Here is a 16,634-nt window from a genome sequence, read left to right on the forward strand (position 1 = left end):
CTGATGTACTATACTGCCCCCATGGAATAATACTGAATTGTGAAACTTAATTTCTGTTCCACGGAGAAGACAGAAACCCTCACAATACCGTGGTGTAGGGGATAGGGCACTGAGGAGGAGCCAGCAGGCTATGACTCCAGGATCACTTCTCTCACTATCTGTATTTATATATACTTTAAAACCCCTTAAAGTTAAGCAATGGCTCTGATCCCAGACCCTTGGGGGAGGCAAGTATAATTTCTTCCATTTTACAAATAATTTAGCTGAGAGCTTACAAGATCATTTCTACCAGAACTAGAAACAAAACTTGGGTCAAAGCCATGCTGCCCAACGGGCTTTCCTACTGAATGCAACAAACTAAGGTACTTGGCAATCCTGTCTAACTACTATCCCACGCTCTTCCCAGAATCCAGGAATCCTGATACCTGACTATTTGCTATGGTGGTAGACTGTTATGTGTTACAGTACTTCCCCCTCTACTGGCTGGTCTACATGACGGCTAAAACTTTATACTTTAGCTCAAGTAGCAGGGGTCTTTAAGTCTTTGGTTCAAACCCTGCCAACGACCCAAGTGACGGTGTCCTTATTGTTGCATATGATAGAAATTCTATTTTTCCAGTTTTCTTTTTAAGACAACTAGATTTAAAAAGAGAACCACCCTTGAGCAGATTCCATGGTTAAAAGCCATTACAGTTTTTCAGCTGTGGCAGTATGGAACACAGGTGGATCACATTTCATTCACCTGTCTCACATTTCAGTTGTTTCTATCAAACACTGGCAGGTTTAAAAGCTGCCAAAGAGAGCTGTCATCAAACAAAATCACTTATATCAATATTTTCAGTACCTAAAGCTCTTTTATTTAAATTTAAAATTGCCTGGTTTTTCAGAGGTGCTGAATACTTGCATTTCCTCCGGCATGAAATAGGAGTTGCAGGTGCTCAGCATCTCTGAAAATCAGGCAACCATTATTTAGGTGCCTGACTTTTAGGCACCCATGTTCACCCTAGCTTCTCTGCCTCATTTGTACAATGCGGATGGCATTTACCTACTTATCTCAGAGGGATACTGCAAAGACAGGTGTATGTTTATCAAGTGCTTTGAAGAGGAAAAGTGCTCTGACAGTGATTTTATGGAAGCTGTGTTACGGATACACTATCTCAGGACTGTTAGAAAATAGAAAACTGAAGAAAAAAGTTTTATCCGTAAGATCTTTTGAGTCAATGCTAACAATGTAAACCAAGAATTTAAATAAAATGGGATCCCTTTGGGAAGTCCGACATCTGAGATACGCTGGACTTTCGCAGCCTACAGAGCTGCAATGTGTTGTCAGAGAAAGAAATCCACACCAAGTTTTCTAATTGTCACTGATAAACAACAGATCAATAAGGAAATCCCATCAGATGATGGTGTGGTGAAACTTTAGGAAAAGAATGTATGCTGTGAATTTTAAAGGAAGATGGAGATACTATCACTTGCATTTTGAAACAAACCAGTTAGTGAGTTTCATTGACGCCCAGTGATAGTTTGAAACACATTAGGTCTTCTCACGGCTCAGTTTAGGGTGATCAGATGTCCCGATTTTATAGGGACAGTCCCGATATTTGGGGCTTTTTCTTATATAGGCTCCTATTATCCCCCACCCTCTGTCCCAATTTTTCACACTTGCTGTCTGGTCACCCTAGCTCAGTTTGTATATGTGCCCAGCTTGGTATATTTCCAATAGCCACATACTTATCTTCCATTACCAAGGCACATTCATAAGAACGGCCATATTGGGTCAGACAAAGGTCCATCTAGCCCAGTATCCTGTCTTCTGACAGTGGCCAATGCCAGGTGCCCAGAGGGAATGAACAGAATAGGCAATCATCAAGTGATCCATTCCCTGTCGCTCATTCTGGCAAACAGAAGCTAGGGACACCATCCCTGCCCATCCTGGCTAATAGCCATTGATGGACCCATCCTCCATGAATTTATCTAGTTCTTTTTTGAACCCTGTTATAGTCCTGGCCTTCACAACATCCTCTGGCAAAGAGTTCCACAGGTTGACTGCGTGCTGTGTGAAGAAATACTTCCTTTTGTTTGTTTTAAACCTGCTGCCTATTAATTTCATTTGATGACCCCTAGCTCTTGTGTTAAGAGAATGAGTAAATAGCACCTTATTTACTTTCTCTACACCAGCCATGATTGTATAGACCTCAATCATATCCCCACTTAGTCATCTCTTTTCCAAGCTGAAGAGTCCCAGTCTTATTAATCTCTCCTCAGACGGAAGCTGTTCCATACCCTTAATCATTTTTGTTGCTCTTTTCTGAACCCTTTCCAATTCCAATATACCTTTTTTGAGCTGGGACGACCACATCTGCACACAGTATTCAAGATGTGAGCGTACCATGGATTGATCTGGAGGCAATATGATATTTTCTATCGCTTTCTTAATGATTCCCAACATTCTATTCGCTTTTTTGGACTGCCGCTGCCGCATTCAAGTTTAGTTCACTCTTAGTTATTTGTACAATTTGACTTAAAAAACAACCACCACCACCACATATTTAAAACCTGGACAGTGGAAATCTTGAAACCCATGGATAATTGTAAATATAATGCAACTGTTATTTAATGTTCTTCTTTCATACTATTGTGAACGAATTTTATTCCTTAGCTACAGAATAACAAAATATCCTATTATCTTCAGGAATATTGTGAAGCCCACTCAAAATTTACAAGCTCAGTATGAAGTCAGTTTAATAGCTTGCAATTACATTTGTACTGGGAAGCCAGCACTCCTTGCAAACAGAATGGGACAAATCCACATTTTCAGTATTTGTCTGACAACTGTGTAATTGGCCTTAGTAGTTGCTGGCCACTGAATAAGAATCTGAGTGGTAATGTGTGAGAACATGGGCAATGAGAGACAACTCTGGCACTGGGAAACAGCTGCGCAAGCAAAAGTGATGGGAACTGGAGAAGGCATCAACATGGTTTGGGGCTGTATAGAGAGACTAGAGTTGTGCTAACAACTGATTTTCCAGCTTGGCTGAACCAGAAAAAAAAAAACTGTTTCAGGTCAAACATTTCATTTGACCCAAAATATTTCATTTAAAGGATTTTCCTTTATATCAGTCTGAACAGAAAAAGATCAAAATGCTTGTTTTGAAATTATTGAAATAGAATGGTTCATTTTTTTCAGAACTGTTTTGGTATTTTCAGCCACAACAATTCGTTAATTTGACATTGATTTGCGAAACATTTTGGTCAACCTAAAATATGCATTTTCTGGCAAAAAAGTATTATCTGAAAATTTTGCCCAGCTCTAACAGAGGCACACCAGAGTGCACTTCATATCACATAGCCACTAGAACTATTAAATATTGCCCCTCCCTAGCTGTCAAATAAAAATACCATTTTGCCAGTATTTGTATCTGAATAAAAGATTCAAACACATCCCTAACTTTAATATAGTACATTTTAAAGAAAAAAATTCTATAGTTTTATAAATGTACATGTAACCAACTACCCAAAGCTACAGTAGTGGGAAATATGTATGTTACTCCTATAAATACAAATAAAGCAGGAATTTCTCTCCTGGAGCCTTTGTTTTATGAAGTTAAACTTCCGAAGTGAGAGAGAACCTCATGTACTCTATTAACATATACAGGCATGATGCACAAAAAAGATGTTATGACCTATTCTTAGAATTGAGGATAATATATGACAGAAGTATTTCTGCATGAGTATGTTGTAGCTTTACAGTATCAACAATCAGTGTGAAATAAATTATCCTACAAAGGAATGTTTGAAAGCCATTACAAATTAAAGAGCCACTTAACTACTTAACGGGGTGCCTCATATCCTGGAAAATGTCACTTACGTTGCAATTTAAACTCCTCACAATATATGAATTTAGTATCTGTGTAAAAGATCATTAAACTTTATTAGTTTCACAAAGTTCTATGTAGACCTCACCTTTCCAGATTTACTCATAAAATATACATACATATACATGCTACTGATGTCAATGGCAACAGGTATAGTACCCTATCTAGGGCTGGATTGTGAACCTTTTACTTTTTTGAATAGCAGCAATCTCCACAAGCTGTCCCATTTATGGGACCACTTAGAGAATAAAGTGCTTTCCAAAATGAGTAAAGGTATCAAAGTGGCTCTTCGACAGGGGGAAATCTATCTTGTGAAAAAGTCTGACCTGTTTTTTTTGGTTTTTTTTTGTTTGTTTTTTTACAATTGTTCACTACTGCTTCAACATTTAAAATTGCAAATAGTCTTCATTGCGTAGACAGAAATGTGTTTGCCATATCTGCATTACATATACAGTTAATAGTACTTGATTTGAAAAACCGTTTAAGCAACAAAAACTATTTCCACTTAAAAAACAACAAAAGTATGCCTGAACTGGTACTTGGTAAGAGGAGTAGGTTAATTAAATACTTACTTTAAAATGCCCCTCAAAGAGGAAAACATTAATTTGATTTCATCAGTACCTTTTTTTTTTAAAAGATAAATTTAGCATACAGCTAAATGCTATGAGTTTTGACTTAAGTAGCGCGATTCAAAATATATGATATCTCTTTGCTTTACTGTATGCCAAATAAGTCAAATCATTATTTTCAGCCACAATGTACATTCTGACCAAGCACATTTCACCCCGAAAATCAAGCATGCATCAAGGAAGGTTGCTGTTTAACAGTGTCAAAAAATCTTTCAGATGCACCTTCCAAAAAACACAGGATGAACAGTTACCTACGATATGGATTAGAGCTGCTCATCCAGAGGGCATGTCTACACTAGCAGCCAGATCAACGGGCAGCGATAGATCCATCCAGGGTTGATTTATCGTGTCTAGTATTGATAAATCGACCGCCGATTGCTCTAGCCTTGACTCCGGTACTCCACTTCAACGAGAAGCGCAAGGGGAATCGTCAACATACCGCAGTGAAGACACCACGGTAAGTAGATCTAAGTACTAACTAAGATCCATCTCCCCCCATAGTGTAGACCAGCCCAGAGTTTCTCTAACCCTTTGTCACCTGCCACATTTTCACATAAAAAGTTGTACTATTTCCTATATAAATAGATACTGTGTAATTGAAAGCAGAAACTAACCCAGTTCTCTCACTGTAACTGCACTTGGACTCTAAATGGGAGTTTTAAAGAAATAATGTATCATCAGAAGCTACAGTACCTTTTTTAAAAATAGCTTATCTACTAACCTACCTTCATCTTAGTTCTTATTACCCACCTTGTCTCAATGAGGTAAGCAGTGTAGGTTTCTTGCATGTTCATGGCATTTCTTCCAGTCCGTTTTTCTGCCTCTGAGACAGTGATCTCTATTTTCTTTGACAAACAATCTTCCATCATCTTAGAAGAAAAATTACAAGGGTCACACAAGTCATTTAAGAAAGAAATATGTATCAATTCCTTCCTCCTTTCCCCCATCCCTATTGTTTAAGTAGTAAGGCCTCAATCCTGCAGAGACTTTCCTCACATGCTTAACATGCTGTGAACAGTACTACTGATAACGAGTAAAGTTAAGCATATATGTAAGTCTTTGAAACACCAGAGCCTAAGCTTTAATGACTTTCTTCTTGCCTCACATGTAGAATTCCCACACTTACTCTTCAGTCAAGAGACAAGTAGCCACTTTATTAGCTTTTCCCAATGTAACGCTGAGAATTATTTTATTATTTATCTTGCAGCAGCACTTAGAAGCCCCAGGCACGAACCAGGACCTCACTGAGCTAGCGCTGTGCAAACACAGAACAAAAAGACAGTTCCTGTCCCACAGAGCTTACAATACAAAGACAAGAGACAACAGGTGGATACAGACAGATGGGGAAGCACAAGAAAAACAGCGAGAATATTGGTCAGTCTGACTGGCAGGCAGCAATCTGAGCACATCAGCTGTCTGACCACCGCCAAGTTGTTGTAGGCTTTAGGGTAAAGGAGCGTTTTAACGAAGGATTGGAAGAAGGTCAATAAGATAGCTTTGCACATGCTTACAGGGAACTCCTCCCAAGCATGAGGGGCAGGAGAGACAAAGCATAAAGGTGCTTATTTGAACATTTAACAAGTGGATGATGAAAATTGGCGCCAATGGTAGAGTGGAGGCAGGAGGCAACATCTCAATAGCATATGGTAGGCTGTGAAGGGCCTTGAAAATGAAAACCAATTTATGTTTGATGTGATGCAGAAAGAGGAGTCAGTGGAGGCATGCAAAGAGAGGGGTGATCTCGTCAAAGCAACGAGCTACGAAAGTGATTTTTTGCAGCAGCACTGTAAATGGATCTGTGTGGGGAGAGACTGCATTTGGTGCTCTGCAGCAACTAACCTCTCCTACTCTACTCCAAAATGTAATCCTGCAGCTACTATTTTTTCAAGTGAAAGGTTCATGCCATAAGCAACCGTAGAAATTACAGAAAACCTCAGCTCTCATGTAGGAAGAAATGCATGCACATCTATTGGAAGTTGCAAAGAGTGTCAACAGAAAACAGATTTACCATACATACAAATACAAATGCATTTTTCTTTAGCAGGGGTTCTGCTAAAAGATGGTTTTATCACTGAACTTTTGGAGGGGAAAAAAGTTTAATTTCTACAATATGAACAACCAGAGTTAGATAATACAGCAATAAAAACCAGTGGCAGCCGGCCTAAACTTTCACTCCCTTTGGAGCTAGCATTAGTGAAAGACTTTCAGGAAATTACCAGTATAGAAAAGCAGAATGTGGCATTTATTGAATAGTACAAAATTCTACACAACAGTTTAAGACAAACTATAACAAAAAACAAAAGCCTTGTTCTACTGAAACTACATTCTCCCTGCGTAAACTCACCCTGAAATTAGTCAAGTTGAATTTGGGTGGGTCACTGACACCACCACTATCTCTTGGGTGATTTTTAAACAAGAGCTAGATATGCTAATATCAGTGTCCAGCCCAAATTCAAGGTGAATGATTTCAGGGAGTTTATATGGAATCTGGTCAGGACCTTGGTTTGTCATTTCAGCCAGAGACAGACCTAGATGACAGACTCACAGCAGTGGTGGGGTTTTTTATTTATTTATTTTTAGTTGCCATAAAGATATATTGTAAAGTGATACATATGAGCTGTCCTACACAGCATTACATGCTGGAAACAGCAGAATGTGGTTATGTAAATTATGGTCTAAGACCAACAAAAATATTCCAGGAAATGTAGAAAAAACAATCTAGCAAAGGATGTGCTAGGAATCTTATATTATACAAGCACGTTGCAGCACAAGTTTCCAAAAGTGCTCTGTATCATCACCCAAATGAGGAACAGGCTGTACGGCTGAAATAGAGGCCACAAACCCCGTGTACCTGTTCACAGATTATAAAGCCAGAAGGGACGACGCAGTGATCATCTAGTCTACATAGGCCATCAGACTTTCCTGAATTAATTCCTGTTTGAACAAGATCATAAATTTTAGAAAAACATTCAATCTTGATTTTAAAAATGGTCACATCCCCCCCACCCCCATACACACACAAACTCACTCTCCTGCTGGTAATAGCTCATCCAAACTGACCACTCTCCAAGTTTAAATCCAAGTTAAACCAGAAAATCTGGGGGAGGGGGGGGGAGGAAAAAACAAGAGGACACAGGCTACCTTGTATAATGACTTAGCCACTCCCAGTCTCTATTTAAGCCTAAATTAATAGTATCCAATTTGCAAATGAATTCCAATTCAGCAGTTTCTCGCTGGAGTCTGGATTTGAAGTTTTTTTGTTTTAAGATAGCGACCTTCATGTCTGTGATTGCGTGACCAGAGAGATTGAAGTGTTCTCCGACTGGTTTATGAATGTTATAATTCTTGACATCTGATTTGTGTCCATTTATTCTTTTACGTAGAGACTGTCCAGTTTGACCAATGTACATGGCAGAGGGGCATTGCTGGCACATGATGGCATATATCACATTGGTGGATGTGCAGGTGAACGAGCCTCTGATAGTGTGGCTGATGTTATTAGGCCCTGTGATGGTGTCCCCTGAATAGATATGTGGGCACAATTGGCAACGGGCTTTGTTGCAAGGATAAGTTCCTGGGTTAGTGATTCTGTTGTGTGGTATGTGGTTGTTGGTGAGTATTTGCTTCAGGTTGCGAGCCTCGGATTTAAACTTGGAGAGTGGTCAGTTTGGATGAGCTATTACCAGCAGGAGAGTGAGTTTGTGTGTGTATGGGGGTGGGGGGGATGTGAGAAAACCTGGATTTGTGCTGGAAATGGCCCACCTTAATTATCATGCACATTGTAGGGAGAATGGTCACTTTGGATGAGCTATTACCAGCAGGATAGTGAGTTTGTGTGTGTGGTTTTTGGGAGGGGGGTGAGAGAACCTGGATTTGTGCAGGAAATGGCCCAACTTGATTATCATGCACATTGTGTAAAGAGTTGTCATTTTGGATGGGCTATCACCAGCAGGAGAGTGAATTTGTGTGGGGGGGTGGAGGGTGAGAAAACCTGGATTTGTGCTGGAAATGGCCCAACCTGATGATCACTTTAGATAAGCTATTACCAGCAGGACAGTGGGGTGGGAGGAGGTATTGTTTCATATTCTCTGTGTATATATAAAGTCTGCTGCAGTTTCCACGGTATGCATCCGATGAAGTGAGCTGTAGCTCACGAAAGCTCATGCTCAAATAAATTGGTTAGTCTCTAAGGTGCCACAAGTACTCCTTTTCTTTTTGCGAAAACAGACTAACACGGCTGTTACTCTGAAACCTATAATGAAGAAGTTACTTTAAGACTCTAGAGCAGAGTTTGCAAGTCTCCTCAAAGGACTTTTTCATTTAAATTTTTGAATGAAATTCTTTGTTAATAGTTTTCATAAAAACAAGGTTACTTAGAAAGAGCCAAAGAATTTTAAGATCCTAGTCTGACAATGCAATAAAGGTCTATATGTAGAGTGAACCAAACAATCTTTTGCCACTGCAGTACAGGCTTACGTCTACTACAATGGTTTATGTGACGTGCCCTGTAGGTTCAGCCAATTTTCAAGCCACTATTAAAGAATCACATGGGTGAGAGTATCAGGAACATCTGGGAACGCCTTAATTTTGCAAACATATAGCTAACACTTATTTTCCTGTACAACACTAGCTTTCATTCACATAATTTTTTTTGTTAAAATAGTTTCTCTAATATAGACAGGGCCAGCTGCGTGAAGTTTGTAGTATAAACTCACCTGAATACTGATAAATCACCAGCAGACTACACTATGTAAGCCATGAAAGTAGACTAGGTGTGTCTTTAAACTATCATTTTGAATTGGTTTCCTGACAGTCATCCTAATGAAACAGGCATGCCATTTACTAGGAGCCAACAAGATGCATCCCAATCTATTTTAAAAGTTGTTTTAGTATCTTTTTAAAAGATATGACTATCAGGTAAGATCATCAGTGATAAGTTCCAAGTTATCATTGCTCCAACTCCTTTACACAAATTTCTGTTTTATTTAAAAAACAAGGAAAATTATGAATACACATAGGTTTGGTGTCAAAATTCACAGTTAGTGGGAATAAACGTGTGAGCAGAGGAAATCAGAAAGAAAAGTCTAATGTTATTTTAATATAATTTTGTTTGTCATAATACCTGTCTACTGTACCTTCCACCCAAGAGTCTAAAAGTGCTTCACGTGTAGTGAGTTTAGCCTCCACCCAAGGGTCTAAAAGTGCTTCACATGTGTAGTAAGTTTAGCCTCAAAAGGCCCCTGAGAAGTAGGTAAGTGTAATCCCTATTTTATAGATGGGAAAACAAGGCATGTAATAGAATCATAGAACTGGAAGGGACCTCGAGAGGTCGTGAAGTCCACTCCCTTGCACTCGTGGCAGAACTAATTATCTAGACCATTCCTGGCAGGTGTTTGTCTAACCTGCTCTTAAAAATCTCCAGTGATGGACATTCCACAACCTCCGTAGGCAACTAATTCCAATGCTTAACCACCCTGACAATTAGGAAGTTGCAATTTAAGTCCATTGCTTCTTGTCCTATCCTCAGCGGTTAACAAAAACAATTTTTCTTCCTCCTCCTTGTAAAAATTTGTAATATACTTGAAAACTGTTATCATGTCCCCTCTCAGTCTTCTCTTTTCCAGACTAAACAAACCCAATTTTTTCAGTCTTCCCTCATAGCTCATGTTTTCTAGACCTTTAATAATTTTTGTCACTTTTCTCTGGACTCTCTCCAAATTGTCCACATCCTTCTTGAAATGTGGAGCCCAGAACTGGACACAATACTCCAGTTGAGGCCTAATCAGCACAGAGTACGGTGGAAGAATTACTTCTCGTGTCTTGCTTACCACACTCCTGCTAATACATCCCAGAATGAGGTTCACTTTTTTTTTTTTTTTTGCAATAGCATAACACTATGGTTCAACTATGACCCCCAGATCCCTTTCTGCAGTACTCCTTCCTAGACAGTCATTTCCCATTTAGTATGTGTGCAACTGATTGTTCCATTCTAAATGGAGTACTTTGCATTTGTCCTTATTGGATTTCATCCTATTTACTTCAGATCATTTTTCCAGTTTGTCAGGCCATTTTGAATTTTAATCCTATCCTTCAAAGCACTTGCAGCCCCTCCCAGCTTGCTATCGTCCACAAACTTTATAAGTGTACTCTCGATGGCATTATATAAATCACTGATGAAGATATTGAACAGAATCAGACCCAGAATTGATCCCTGTGGGACCCCACTTGGTATGCCCTTCCAGCTTGACTGTGAACCACTGATAACTACTCTCTTGGAATGGTTTTCCAATCACTTATGCACCAATCTTATAGTAGCTCCATCTAGGTTGTATTTCCCTAGTACATTTATGACGTTATGCGAGACAGTATCAAAAGCCTTACTAAAATTAAGATATACCACATCTACTGCTTCCCCTCATCCAAAAGTCTTGTTGCCCTATCAAAGAAATCTATCAGGGTGGTTTGTCGCTATTTCTTTTTGACAAATCCATGCTGACTGTTATTTATCACCTTATAATCTTCTAGATGTTTGCAAGTTGATTGCTTAATTATTTGCTCCATTATTTTTCTGGGTACAGAAATTAGGCTGACTGGTCTGTAATTCCCTGGGTTGTCCCTATTTCTTTTATAGATGGGCACTATATTTGTTACAGATGGGAAGTCAAGGCACAAAGATTTAGCTTCTATAGTAAATAAGGGGCAGCCACTCTATGCAGTATTTATGGCAAGCACAAATCAGATGTGAGCACACAAAGGCAGGATCTTAGCACCACAGGAAGAAGCGTTCAGTAGGAGCAGTGGTTTAGCTGTGACATTGGCGGGAAGAGGGAGTCAGACAAAGGTCCTGGCATTACAGAGAGAGAGGGGGAAGATTCTGCGGAGGCCAAGACAAGGCACAAGCCAGCTAGCAGGTGGCAAAGGAAGAATTCACAAGAGGGCAGGTGACTGAGGGGGGGGGCACTTTCCACCTGTCGAGGCTGCTGCGCTCGCCCCTCACCCAGGACTCGGGCCACTGTCCGTGCCCCGCTCTGCCCAGGCCTCCCGCCAGCTGGGCCTGGGCTCCTCTCTCCTGCCCCTGGGAAGCGCCCGGCCCCGCTCCACGCTACCCTCTGCCCCGAGAGGCCGCTCTCAGACCGGCCGCCAGCGGCAGGAAAGAGCGGCGCTCCGCAGAGGCGCCTAGGCCGGAGCGGAGCCCGGCCGCCTCCTCTTCCTCAGCCGGGCCGCCCCCGCTTGCGGGTCGCCCGGCCCCCTCACCGTGCCCGCTGCTCCGCCGTCCGGCTCCTCCGCCGCGGGCCCGCTGCCCGGCTCCGCCTCACCTGCCTGGCAGCCGTCGCTAGCGCCGAGCGGCTCGGCCTCCGCGCTCTCCATGGGAATGGGGGCTCGGCTCCCCCTCCGCGCAGGCGCTCAGCCGCGGCGCCTCCCGGGGCTGAGGCCGGCTCGGCTGGGCCAACTCATCGCAAGGCCGGGGAGAACCGCCCCAGGCCTCCCCTCGGGTCCCGGAGCCCCCGGCTCCTCCTGGCTCTCCCCCCCCCCGGGATCCGCCGGCCAGTGACCCGGGGTGATGGGGTGCAGCCCCCAGTCCCGTCCCCTCCCGCCGGGATCCCCCGGCCAGTGACCCGGGGTGATGGGGTGCAGCCCCCAGTCCCCACCCCCCCGGGATCCCCCGGCCAGTGACCCGGGGTGATGGGGTGCAGCCCCCAGTCCCGTCCCCTCCCGCCGGGATCCCCCGGCCAGTGACCCGGGGTGATGGGGTGCAGCCCCCAGTCCCCCCCCCGTCGGGATCCCCCGGCCAGTGACCCGGAGTGACGGGGTGCAGCCCCCAGTCCCCCCCCGTCGGGATCCCCCGGCCAGTGACCCGGGGTGATGGGGTGCAGCCCCCAGTCCCCCCCCGTCGGGATCCCCCGGCCAGTGACCCGGAGTGACGGGGTGCAGCCCCCAGTCCCGTCCCCTCCCGCCGGGATCCCCCGGCCAGTGACCCGGGGTGATGGGGTGCAGCCCCCAGTCCCCACCCCCCTGGGATCCCCCGGCCAGTGACCCGGGGTGACGGGGTGCAGCCCCCAGTCCCCCCCCGTCGGGATCCCCCGGCCAGTGACCCGGGGTGACGGGGTGCAGCCCCCAGTCCCCCCCCCCGTCGGGATCCCCCGGCCAGTGACCCGGGGTGACGGGGTGCAGCCCCCAGTCCCCCCCCCGTCGGGATCCCCCGGCCAGTGACCCGGGGTGACGGGGTGCAGCCCCCAGTCCCCCCCCGTCGGGATCCCCCGGCCAGTGACCCGGGGTGACGGGGTGCAGCCCCCAGTCCCCCCCCCGTCGGGATCCCCCGGCCAGTGACCCGGGGTGACGGGGTGCAGCCCCCAGTCCCCCCCCCGTCGGGATCCCCCGGCCAGTGACCCGGGGTGACGGGGTGCAGCCCCCAGTCCCCCCCCCCCGTCGGGATCCCCCGGCCAGTGACCCGGGGTGACGGGGTGCAGCCCCCAGTCCCCCCCCCCCCGTCGGGATCCCCCGGCCAGTGACCCGGGGTGACGGGGTGACGGGGTGCAGCCCCCAGTCCCCCCCCCCCCGTCGGGATCCCCCGGCCAGTGACCCGGGGTGACGGGGTGCAGCCCCCAGTCCCCCCCCCCCCGTCGGGATCCCCCGGCCAGTGACCCGGGGTGACGGGGTGCAGCCCCCAGTCCCCCCCCCCCCCGTCGGGATCCCCCGGCCAGTGACCCGGAGTGACGGGGTGCAGCCCCCAGTCCCCCCCCCCCCCGTCGGGATCCCCCGGCCAGTGACCCGGAGTGACGGGGTGCAGCCCCCAGTCCCCCCCCCCCCGTCGGGATCCCCCGGCCAGTGACCCGGAGTGACGGGGTGCAGCCCCCAGTCCCCCCCCCCCGTCGGGATCCCCCGGCCAGTGACCCGGAGTGACGGGGTGCAGCCCCCAGTCCCCCCCCCGTCGGGATCCCCCGGCCAGTGACCCGGAGTGACGGGGTGCAGCCCCCAGTCCCCCCCCCGTCGGGATCCCCCGGCCAGTGACCCGGAGTGACGGGGTGCAGCCCCCAGTCCCCACCCCGCCGGGATCCCCCGGCCAGTGACCCGGGGTGACGGGGTGCAGCCCCCAGTCCCGTCCCCACCCCGCCGGGATCCCCCGGCCAGTGACCCGGGGTGACGGGGTGCAGCCCCCAGTCCCGTCTCCCCCCGCCGGGATCCCCCGGCCAGTGACCCGGGGTGACGGGGTGCAGCCCCCAGTCCCGTGTGCCCCCCCCCGCCAGGATACCCCGGCCAGTGACCCGGGGTGAAGCCCCCAGTCCCGTCCCCTCCCGCCGGGATCCCCCGGCCAATGACCCGGGGTGACGGGGTGCAGCCCCCAATCCCCACGTCAGAAGGGCCCAACTACACCCTGGACATGGGAGCAATGAACAGCGCTATCAATAGCTGTCAATAAACGTGCTCCAACTGCAACAAACTAATAATGGGGTTGGTGATAAAATCACAAACTCATAATGCATAGGCTAGATATTTATTAATCATGCAGATTGGAGAATAATTACTAAGGATTCTGATCGCTGGTCAGGGATAAATTAATGATATGTTAACGGCCAGCACAAAAGGCTATCAATTATCTTTCATGATTGAAATGTTGCCATTGTTACATCCCCGCTGTGACTCCAGCCAGCTGTCCTACTGGAACAGAGGAGCAGGTCAATTCCAATAGCAATTGTGGATATATAATTACATTACTAAGCACTGTATTGTACTGTTAGTCATTTTTGCATTATCCTTCTCTTCATTAGGTCATTGTTTTATTATTGGTAAATAACAAAATAGCTGCTAATGTTAGTTAAGAGCTGTGGGATATTGGCAACATATTCAGTGGACTCATTCTGACCACCTCACCCTCACTTTTGAATCTCTCTACTCAGTGCTTTTCCTGAAGGGGAACAAGCAAGCTTCTGATCCTGACCTTTATAAATGTTCACAATTTAGCTACCTTTGTAGCTTCCCTCCAAACTGTCTCCATTGCCTGTTTGCCCATTTTTCCCATAAGCACCTTCATGCTTTCTTCTGTTTTACCCCTTATACATGATATACCCTTCCTGAAATAGTCTATAAACCCTGTTCTACAAAGCCCTGCTCAAAACTCACATCTACCATGATGCCTACAGGAAAGTACTAACTGATAACAGCTAGGTACATGGCCAGTAGAGGCTTCTGATATTTATCTCACTCAGTTGGCCTTTAAACTAATGTTCTTGTTACTACTTACTTTGTCCTCCTTCCCCATTCCTTCTGATTGTTGCACTTGGTCTTAATTAGATTATAAACACTATCTTTTCCTACATGTACGTATAATATTTGGCAGAATGGGGTCCTGATCTCAGTTAGGGCCTCTGGGCACTATTATAGTACAAATAATAATAAATAATTAAGCTGAATATCTTTCACTGTCACTTGAGAAGTAAAACTGTGTTTCATTGTTCTTTCAGTGGGTACAACTTCAGCATTAACCACAGCTGAACTTGCACATATTCTTCATCAATAATTTATCTTTTTCGTCCAGCTGCATTTCAGATAAACCCCCAAACCTTCTTCACAGAACTGTGGATGAATATCCTGCATCTGGGTTCTATTCTGTTGTCTTCAATGTTTGTTCAAATTTCTTCTTAGATGACTTGAATTGTTATCTCACCCCTTCTTTCTAGCAGGATGGAGTTTCCCAAGCTTTTTCACTGAAGGGTTTCTTGGAGTGAAAGCCTTTTACAAATATGTGAGCTGCTGATATATCCTTTGAATATGATTGATTTAAGATTTGTTTTATAACCCCAACGTCCAGTTTAGATGTAAATGCATGATTGCACACTGTAGCACAAAATCTGTTTTCCATTACGGTGTGGTTGTCAGTATGTTTACTCAAGATATACATTAAGATACATATCCTGTATCCATTACATTTGCATTTAAAGGATGTGCATACTCAAAATTTTTCTGATCTATATCAGTAATATAATTGCAATTCTTTAGTGAAACCTATATATAATATCAAACTTTGTTTTTATTATGAAAACAGTGCTATCAGTAAAAAAGTAATAATACACATATCACCTCTTCCAATTATTTCAAAAGCGCTTTAATAATGAATTCTCTTAATACCCTTGTGAGAGAGGTAAACATTATTATATCTGTTTTACAGACAGATAAACTGAGGCACAGAAAGAGATCAAGTGACTTGCTTGATCACATTAACTGAGATGGCAATAGAATTTCAAAGTCATGGGTCTTAGTTCTGAGCTCTTACCAATAGACAACACGGCTTCTCTGTGAATAAGTGTAACACAGAGAAAAACATAGGGCCAGATTTTGCCATCATTATTCATGTTGAATAGTACTCCTTAATTATAAAAGAAAAAATATCACTTGCAGCCTGTACTCAGTTAAAAATACTGTGGGTTTTGCTACCTAATTTTGATGCTGAAGTATATGAACTGCACTTGGTGGCCTAGTCTTCCATGCATGAGGGTTGTATAGACATTCATCTCAAAGACAGTTACCTAGGCATTATTCGACTACCTTTCTCAGGCAAAAGTCCCACTAAAGGCAATGGGAGGTTTGCCTGATTAAAGACTGCAGTGCCAGGGCTGGGATTTGTAAATAGGAATTTACCACTATTAGGTAATTGTTTTCATGCTGTCACAGTTACAGGATCAATGGCATTTGGGACTCCTTTAGTCCTTCGTGAGTGCCCCCCTTAGGTGACAGGCCTGGCTTTCTGCATCTCCTTCTGGGCAGAACCCCACGGTTCAACCACACCGGGATAGGGTTTCTGGGCATCAATCATGTTAAAATGACAGGCCCAACTCAGTTTGGCAACTTTGATCCTTTTTACTTTAGGGACCTGTGACCAGGGAGGTGGTTAAAGTGACGAAAAAAACCCATCTTTTTAAAAACAAAGTAGTTATTTATTCATTCACCCAAAAGGTACAAAGCACACATAGCAAATGCTAAAAACAATCAAGGTCAACATGTATATTTCCATTTACGTAACCCTTAATCTTTCCTTATAAGCTTTCATACATTTCAGATAGCCCTGTACCTCCATGCCTGGGTTGTAAGAAGCAGACTGCTTGTTGCATTATTTTATTATCATTATTTATTATTT

General features: G+C 44.7%; 1 protein-coding gene across 3 annotated transcripts in view; it reads right to left on the reverse strand.

Moving 5' to 3' along the window:
* Positions 1-16,634, reverse strand: part of SNX4 (sorting nexin 4) — an 83,261-nt gene that overhangs the window by 43,725 nt on the left and 22,902 nt on the right. Inside the window, exons 1-2 of one of the 3 annotated variants that reach the window (XM_073305189.1) lie at positions 11,759-11,935; positions 5,255-5,373 (exon numbers count right to left, since the gene is read on the reverse strand). In XM_073305189.1, coding sequence (XP_073161290.1) covers positions 5,255-5,373; positions 11,759-11,872 — 233 coding nt within the window. In that variant the 5' untranslated portion in view covers positions 11,873-11,935. Of the gene's footprint in view, positions 1-5,254; positions 5,374-11,758; positions 11,936-16,634 lie in introns of those variants that run through there. The other 2 variants (XM_073305190.1, XM_073305188.1) reach the window with 2 other exon arrangements.

Source organism: Lepidochelys kempii, chromosome 11 (genome assembly GCF_965140265.1).
Source record: "Lepidochelys kempii isolate rLepKem1 chromosome 11, rLepKem1.hap2, whole genome shotgun sequence".
Classification (NCBI taxonomy): domain Eukaryota; kingdom Metazoa; phylum Chordata; order Testudines; family Cheloniidae; genus Lepidochelys; species Lepidochelys kempii.